At 47.9% G+C, this 8,980-nt stretch overlaps 1 protein-coding gene across 2 annotated transcripts; it reads left to right on the forward strand.

Annotated features, from left to right (window-relative positions):
• The first annotated feature begins 7,270 nt into the window (after positions 1-7,270).
• TMSB10 (thymosin beta 10) lies at positions 7,271-8,267 on the forward strand. Of its 2 annotated transcripts, none has more exons than XM_054577622.1 (3): positions 7,271-7,362; positions 7,639-7,753; positions 8,003-8,267. In XM_054577622.1, exons 2-3 carry the CDS (start codon positions 7,654-7,656, stop codon positions 8,035-8,037), a joined length of 135 nt encoding a protein of 44 aa, XP_054433597.1. In that variant the 5' UTR covers positions 7,271-7,362; positions 7,639-7,653; the 3' UTR covers positions 8,038-8,267. The 2 variants fall into 2 exon arrangements, with proteins under 2 accessions (XP_054433597.1, XP_054433598.1); XM_054577623.1 differs by having other exon boundaries at positions 7,276-7,362; positions 7,651-7,753.
• The last annotated feature ends 713 nt before the right edge of the window (positions 8,268-8,980 follow it).

Consider the following 8,980-nt stretch of genomic DNA (forward strand, 5'->3'; position numbering starts at 1 on the left):
TCCATGTCTATTACAAGACTTAAAATAAAAAATAGTGCCCCAACTGGTGTTGGTTGGGCATCATCCCACAAAGCGAAAGGTCGCTGGTTTGATTCCCAGTCAGGGGACAGGCCTGGGTTGTGGGCCTGGTCCCAGGTTGAGACAACTGATCAATGTTTCTCTCTCACTCTCCCTCCCTTCCCATTTCTCTGAAAATAAATAAATAAAATAGTGACAATTCCAAATATTGCTGAGTATGTTAAGAAACTGAATCTCTTATACAGTGCTGGTGGGAGTGTAAAATGTTACAGCCTCTCTGAAAACCTGTTTGACAGTTCCCTATAAAACAAACATGCTCTTACCAAATGACCCAGCAGTCACTCCCTTGGACATTTAGCCCAGAGAAATAAAAACTTACGTCCTCAGACACCCAAAAAAAATGTACACAAATGTTCACAGCAGCATTATTAACAGATAAAGGCCAGAAACAAAATAACCTTCAATAGGTGGTACATTCATATAATGGAAATGCTCAGAAATAAAAATGAATGGACTATTGATTCACTCAACAACTTGAATGGATCTCAAGGACATCATGCTGAGTGGGGAAAGCCAATTTTAGACAAAGTTTTGGAGACGGAGAACAGAAGAGTGGTTGCCAGGGGTTCTGGGTGGAAGTGACATGGCTCTGAAGGGACAGCATGAGGAGCTCTCCTTATGGGGGGGGATAGGTCTATGTCTGGACTGTGGTGATTGCACAACTTCGTACATCTGGTAAAACCACACAGAACCACACATATGTGCGCACACACACAAGTGCATATAATAGTTGGTGAAATCTGGAAATGGTTTATTGATTGCACCACTGTCTGTTTCCTGGTTTAGATACTGCATTATAATTATGTAAATGTCACCACTGAGTACACAGGGGACCTGAGCGTACTTTCTTCGCAAGCTTGTGAGTCTATAATTATTTCAAAATAAGAAGGTTTTTAAAATGAAAAGGAACAGAATAGAACAAAGAAGGTTAGAGTGCATCTTTCAGAGTAAGAGAGTCTTGTCCTGGTGAAATTTTTGTTTCTTTGGTATATGCTCCTATAAGCACTGGGTCACCATGTGAAATGTACTTCTTGTCCTTCTTCAGGGAAAGGAGTGCTTGTAGAGGTCAAAAAACAGTTTGAAAAGCACTGCTTTATGGCAAGCTTGGAAAACTCAAAGACCTAGTAGGGCCAGGTAGACTATGTGAAGAAGTAAAATAGGCCTGGTTCATGAACTGTCATCACTCATCTTTCCCACATACCAGTCACAGTTCTAGTGTGGCAGCGTTCCTGATGATGTATATATGCTTTACTTCCACAGATGACTATGCTTGTTCTTAATTCTTCTGGAATCACATTGCACTCCTGATCTATCCATTTCCTCACTTTTGATTGGGAATTAGTGTATCTATTGCGGAGTAACAAATTACTCCAAATCTTAGCAACATAAAACAACAAACATTTATTATCTCACAGTCTCTGGGAATGGCTTCATGGGTGCTTCTGGCTCAGTGTCGCTGAGGACACTGCGGTGGAACTGCCAGCCAGGGCTGCAGCCCTCTGAACACTCACTGGGGCTGCAGGACCCACCGCCGAGCTCACCTGCTGACAAGCCTCAGCTCCGCGGTGTGTCTGCCGGCCAGAGACTTGAGCTCCTCATCACATGGGCCTCTCCGTAGGCCTTCCCCCAGAACCGAATATACGTAAAAAAGAGATAGAGCCAGGCACCGAAATGGAAATAGTTTTTTATAACAATCTCAGAAATGTCGTTCTCTTTCCTCTCCCATATACCACTGGTCACAAAGATCAACCCTGGTACAATAGAAGATGTGACTGATGTCACAAGGGTGGAAACAGAAGGCAGGGATTATTGGGAGCCGCCTTGAAGGCCGACCTGCACAGATAGAGACCAGGGGACAAGAAATACTTCTCTAGTTTAAGTAAATTGCCAGAACATACATGATAAATGGCAACTGACAATGGTCTCCATGTTGAAAATACAGCAGGGAGTGGTGAAGAATCTAGTCACGTGAAGAGGACATACCCCATTTCAAGGGTGCAGTTGCTAATCATGATGCTGCCATGAGAAAATATAGACCCATTGTTGCTAGCTCTTCCATTTGGAAATCTTCTGATGTCAATGTTTTAGCCGAAGCTTTTTTGTTAAATTTAGTGTGGCCAAACAAAACACATATGCCAGCTGAATCCAGGCTGCCAGTCCTCAGACCCTGCCTGATGTAAGGTCTAGGCACAGACGGTGCAGTAGTCGTGAGTTCAAGGCTCAGAAACAGCCAGACCTGGATCAAGTTCCAGCAATCACAATTACCACCTGTGTGACTTGAAGAAGCCTCAGATCCTATGTTATAAAGCAGAAATGATCCAAAAAATAGGGCTATTTCACATTATTTTAGTGAGAATTAACTGAGACAATAAGCATCAAGTCCTTAGCACAGAGCCTGGAACACAACTGCTCAGTAACGTGAGTTGCCACCATTAACACTGTTCTAGCACCAGAGGTGAAAACTGAAACAATAATATTCTCCCTCACACTAGGGCTGTTAGCTACTTGGGCAACCTAAGCCACTGCCAAGGTTTACGTAGGGGTTCATCCACACATCTGCAGAGCTGAACAATCATTCCTGAGGCTAAACCTCAAAGGCCTGCTTTACTTTCTTCACAATTTTATCTTGGATGAGTCTTTAAACTCCATGACCCACAAAGAGAAATAGCATTTTGATGGTATAGAAAACGCAGAGGTCATATCCTCATTTCTTTGCTTCCCGAACTGCCTTTGTGTGACAGTCACACAGCTATTCTCAGGCTGGCAGAACTGGCACACAACAGGGCGCTGTTTCACCGGCGGAGTGGCAGCAAGAGCAGGGCCAGAGAGGTATCTGGGGAGAAGCCCAAGGGCCGAGCCGTCTCCCTAACAGTCCACGTACTTGGCCATCCACTTTTCAATGAATGCCTCCAGTGACGGGGAACTCGCCACCTCCCCCAAAGGAGCTCATTTCATTTTGATTAAGAATTTTATGCATTTGTTCAAAGAATATTGATTGAGCACTTACTGATGTATTTCAGACATTGCTGGGAATGCAATGGTAAATGAGACAGACGAGTTCTCCCATTTCCTTAGTGTGAGAGACAGACAATAAACAAAGAAAACTATAACATGTTTGGTTGAGGTGGATTCTACAGAGAAAAATGAAACAAGGTAAAGTTTTCAGGGGTGTCCAACGTGCGGCTCACAGGCCACATGTAGCTCAGAATGGCTATGAATGTGACCCAACACAAAATCATAATTTTACTTAAAACATTATGATATTTTGTGTGTGTGTGATTACATGTCACAATGTATTTAATGTGTGGCCCAGGACAACTCTTCCAGGGTGGCCCAGAAACACCAAAAGGCTGGACATCCGTGGTTTAGAGAATGATAGGGTTGTTGCTCTATATCAGGTGGCCAAGGAGGGATCTCTGAGGAGAGGATGCTTAAGCAGCTTTCTAAATGAAATAAGGTGCACAATGTGAAAACATCTAGACTCAGCAGGCATGTCGCAGGAGCATCTCAACAAGGGTAAAGGCCCTGAAGCAGGAAGCGACGACTTCCGGACAGAATCATTTCTAATCATACAGCCAGGAATCTCACTGCCACTTGACAGTTAAGCATGGTAATCATGTCTCCCTGACCTTGTAGAGTTTATGGTCAAGCCATCTCATTATATTTTGTCCATTTCTCCACTGACTCCAGCTTGCTTTGGCATTTACAGAGTTAAGCATCCTTCTTAATATTGTCAGCATTCTATTTACATCCATTCAAATCCCTGGGAGTGGGCAGGGGTAAAATTGAACAGGCTTGAGGGCTGGAGTCCCATGGCAAATCTCCAAAGGTTCCCCCCCCACCCCCAGGTTGACAGTGAAAAATCCCTCAGGTCCCTCTTATTAGCTCTACATTTTCCAGAGCATCCTTCTCAACAAAGAAGATGGAAATATAATTGGAGTTGAGTGGTTCAGCTTTCTCTATACCATCTGTGAAGAGTATGCAGTCTGTTCCAAGGAGCAGGCTGAAATGTTATCAAGCATAAATGACACCCAAGTCACAAGTGAATGCAAGGCATGAGCATGTGCTTGTCGATTGACTTAAGAGTCATCTGTCTATCTTCCATATTCAGAACACAGCCAGATACTTTGTGGACATTTGATAAACGTTTACTGAATAACGATATGTGTGAGTATTATGGAGGACATTTAGGAAAAATTCCAAAGTGGGACTTGAGACTCTGGTAGCACTAAGTTATGATTTTTCCACCTCATGATGTTCCAGCTATGTGTTGCTACATTTCAAAACATCCCAAAGCTTAGTGACTTAAAACAACTACAAGATTCATTTTGCTCATGAATCTGCAATTTGGCCAGGGGCAGCTTGTGTCTGCTCCATTCAGCATAAGCTGGGGCAGTTTGAAGTATACAAAGCTCACCTGCTCGCATGTTTAGTGGTTGATGCTGGCTGTAGGCTCAGACCTCAGTTGAGGTTGAGGCTGTGGCTGGAATGGCTACAAGTGGCCTCTCCTTGTTGGTGCTTTGTTTCCTCATTGCATGGAGGCACCAGAGAGAGTTAGGCAGAAACCTGTGGCCTCATACGTCAAAAAGGATAACTTTTTGTTGTGCTTTTTGTGCCAGCAAAACCCTCTACAGAGTCAATGTCTCTGAATGTCTGGATAGTTTCCTGCTTAAGTTTGGCAGAGCCTTCAACGGTATATGATAGAGACTGTTCCAAGTCCATCCAACCCTGCTGCTTTTACTCTCCGATGCATAGGTTGACTCTATTTCCCAGCATTCCTTGCAATTAGGTGAGACCATGTGATGGAGTCCTGGCCTAAGAAATGAAGACAGAAATAATGGAGACTACTTCCAAGCCCAGACCATAAAAACTCTAGTGCAGCCTTCCAGCTTATCCTCTTTTCCCATCCACTGGCTGGATAGAGTGAATTTTTAGGACCTAGAGGAGGGCAGAGTGACAAGAGAACAAGGGCCTGGATGCCTGAGTCACTACCTGGAGGAGATCTGCATGCCCAGAAACATCAATGTATAACAGTGTTGTATGAATGGGAAATACTCTTTTATTGAATTAAACCACTCTGGGGGCTGTTTGTTACAATAGTTTGCCTGCCTTGACTGTAAAGTTGGATTATTTGTCAGGGAATATTCTTTCCCTTCCCTCTCCCACCAAGGGTAGAATATCCTCCTCCACTCCATTGATGATGAGTTTGGCCAACTGGGATGTTGACAGACATGAAGTGACATGACATGCTTTTTTACCCACTTCGACACTTCTACACTCTTTTGTGCTATAGACCTCTTGCTGTTTTTCCATCCCCTTGAGAAGAACAAGCTCCAGCTAGATCCTGGTCCAGAGGATGAAACACCTGAGGAGCAGACATGGCTCCAACCGGCAGCTAGCAGCGTGCCCAGCCCAGCCTAATCCAGCAGCAAATGAATGAGCCAAAGTAAATGATTGTTGTTTTAAGCCGAGTTTTGCGGTAGTTTGTTACACAGCATGAAATGGCAATAGTTGACCGACACACTAATAGAGTGTGAGTGTGGCTTTCTAACAGGGCTGCCATAGTAAGCTCCCACTTATGCCTGTTCTTTATCTTCTTTAAGCTTTATTTTACAGAGGAAGAAACTGAGGTGCAGGAAAGCAGTTGCCCAAGGTCACACGAAGAGATTGGTATATCAAACATATGCGCCTAAATTTATTTCCTTCTCCAAATACACTGAGGGAATATGAGAAAGCAGAAAAATCAGGCAGGTGCCAGGCAGAATTTAAGATGTTTCCACCAAACGCCATTTTAAAAGAGCTTGGCGATTCTCTGACACTTGAATAAAGGAAAGTTCAGGACAAATAAAACAATAACCTGCTTCACCCCTTGGTTGTTCATTGGCATTAGTATCTAAAGATGTTGCACAGGCTGAAAATGCAACTATTCTAAGAAAGATTTGAATAATTACCACGTGCAGTAACTCAGGACATGGCTCCGCCACAACCTCAGAGAAGAGATGGTTGACTGGCCAGCAGCCGGAAGGAAGGAGGACAACAGTTTGCATGTGGATGTCCCAGCCCTCTCAAGGCCCCTGTGTTTCAAGGCTCCTGTGTTTATCACCAAAGTGCAGAATTCTCACACGCTAGCAACCCTCTCTAACCGTCTCTAACCCTGTAAGTAGCACCAGTGCTAGAGGCACCCATCCCTGCCATTGGGGAGTAATAAAGGTCTTGTCCACAGCGTGTCCACATCTGCTGGTCCTCCGGGTGTTTTGTTTTGTTTTTTATCCAAATATCACAAATACAAATATCACAAAAAAGTGCAGCTCCCCCATTTGGAGCTCCTGCGTTACATTACATTATCCCACTCCTATAATGGGTTAATACGAAAAACAGTAACATTTGTAGGGTTATCTTAAAGGTGGAAAACAGCACCCTCAGGCATAGTGTTCCTAGGAGCCCTGGAGCACCTCCAGGGGGGAGCCCTCTCGGACAACCTGTCCCGGTGACTTCCCTTCAGTGTTTGCAACAAACATTTAAGGAGCACCCGCCAACACTTCTGCAAGAGCTGCCCAGCTCAGGGAAGGAAGACGCTGGGGAGACAACGGGCCTCCAATGCGAGCAAAGAGCAGTGCAATGTTATCTGTCTCGCCCCTGCTCCACCCCACCCCCACCCCCTTTTTCCAAGTCTATACACTAGGACCCATTGCTCGGATTCTTTTAGTGCGAGGCGGCTCAGTCACACGGAAGAGAGAAAAAAGCCAGATGCGGCTTGTGGTGGGGCAAAGACATGGGACCGCACATGGTGGGGTGGGTGTCGACTCCGAGCAGGAACCGCTGCAGAGCGCTGGTGCACGGCCTCAAACCCACAACTACACACACAGCACCTCCCCCACAGGCCCCCCACGCTCTTCCTGCGGGTGAGCGACGAAGTCCCGGAGAGGGCAGTGCCGCCCCAAAAGAAAACAGGGGGCCCAGCGGCCACTCTGGCGGCGCCTGCGGCCCCAACCCAGGGGCACTGGGCAACGGCGGGGATGTACGGGGCACGGGGCTCGGGGTGCAAACCCCGGAGGCACCGGAAGAGCCGCGCCCAGCCCGGCAGGCAGCCGCGGGAGCGCGCAGCGGGAAACGAGCGGCCCAAACAGCGCCCGCCCCCGAGTGCCGGCACCGCCCCTGCTGCAGCGAACGAGGGGCGGGGCGGGGCGCGGCGTATATAAGGCGAGGAGCCGGCGCCGCTCTTTTGTCTCTTGCTGCAGCGACGCGAGTGGGAGTCAGGACGCTGGTTTGGGAGCCAAGGCCAAGGTGAGTGCTGCGTGGGGCCGGGGACCCGTCTGGGTGGGGTCGGAGCCGGGTCCGGGGCGGTGCGCCGTCGCTAACCAGGCGCGCTTCCCCGACGGGACTCACCGATGGCTGGCCACACCCTAAGGCTTCGGTGAGGATGCGGGATGCGCCTGGATCCTTGGGCTCTGGGCTGCCGGGAACGCCACGAGGGATCGCTTTGTCGGGAGGCGCGAGCGGGAAGCGCGGAGGGAAACGCTGGCCCCCGGCTCCTGCCGACTTCCTCGGGTTACCCACTAGGATTGTTTTAAGAAAATGGCAGACAAGCCGGACATGGGGGAAATCGCCAGCTTCGATAAGGCCAAGCTGAAGAAGACGGAGACGCAGGAGAAGAACACCCTGCCGACCAAAGAGAGTAAGTGCTCCCCGCCTCTGGGTCCGCGGGCCGCAGCCCAGCCCCCCACCCCGTGGATGCCTCGTCTTTGGGCGGCCCCGGGTCCCCTTTCTCTTACACAAAGCGCTTGTCTCCCCAGCTCCAAGCCTCTTTCCTAATCCCCAGACCTCGGGTCCTCGCCCACACCAGATATGTAAGCCCCTCGGTTTGGGGGGCAGTGGTTTTGCAAGTTATCCTCAACCCCCAGAGCCTACTCTCTGCTTTCCACAGCCATTGAGCAGGAGAAGCAGAGTGAAATTTCTTAAAGAGCCTGGAGGATTCCCCACCCCCGTCATCTTTGGGACTCCAGTCGTGATAAGGAGGAAAAGCTACCTGCAAAATGGACACGAGCGACAAACTGCACTGTGAACCCAGACATTCCGCGTCCTTGCCATCGGCCTGTGGGTCTCTGAGGGTACCCCTCCCCATTCGAACTGCCAAATTTTCCGGTTTGCCCTGGGATATTGTAGAAAATTATTTGTATGATTAATAAAAATAAAACACACCTTGTGGCATGGTTGGTGTGGTCTGAGTCTTCGTTGCGTATTCGGGGGCAGTGCCGCTGCAGCAAAGCCCCAGGGACGGAAGTTCCTGCTTCGGGGGAGGGGATCGTAGATGGACTGATTTGGCGGGACCATTTTTAGTTTTTACTTTACCTGCTTCTCCGTAAGATTTCATGAGCATTACCTGCATAGTTTTTGCCCCTAATGCAATCCATGTAAAATTTAACTCCACTTTATTCGTGGAAGCAGTTTGGAATGTGCTTTTCAGAAGAGCAGCGTTTGTTTTTGATAAGCTTTAACAGTCCCACTGTTTCCCTCTGGCCTCCTCAAAGCTGATTCACACCAGAGAGAACAGTGATTTATTAGTATGAAAAGAATGGGGGAAAAGACTAAATCGGCAATGTTAGAGTAGAGCAAGGTCACAGCGTCTCCAAAAGGTTTCCTCTTGGAACTTAGGATGCATTAGAACAAAAAGGCGGGATCCAGGGGAACAAGAGCAGGAACATCAGAACTAGCGTAACCAGTATGAAAAAAAGGAGCTGGGGCGGGGAGGGGGGGACTAGCTTTTCAGCCTAGCTCAGAACATTCCGCAGAAGGGGCTGGCCATTAGAGGAAGTGCTGGCTGAGCCGCGTCCTGTGCTGTAATCAGCAGGAAGGATGGAAATGAGGGAGGGTCGGCCCTGGCAGCACAGCATCTGGACCCAAG

The sequence above is a fragment of the Pteronotus mesoamericanus genome, unplaced genomic scaffold (genome assembly GCF_021234165.1).
Source record: "Pteronotus mesoamericanus isolate MK-2021 breed Mesoamerican mustached bat unplaced genomic scaffold, CSHL_Meso_final contig_44, whole genome shotgun sequence".
NCBI classification, from domain to species: domain Eukaryota; kingdom Metazoa; phylum Chordata; class Mammalia; order Chiroptera; family Mormoopidae; genus Pteronotus; species Pteronotus mesoamericanus.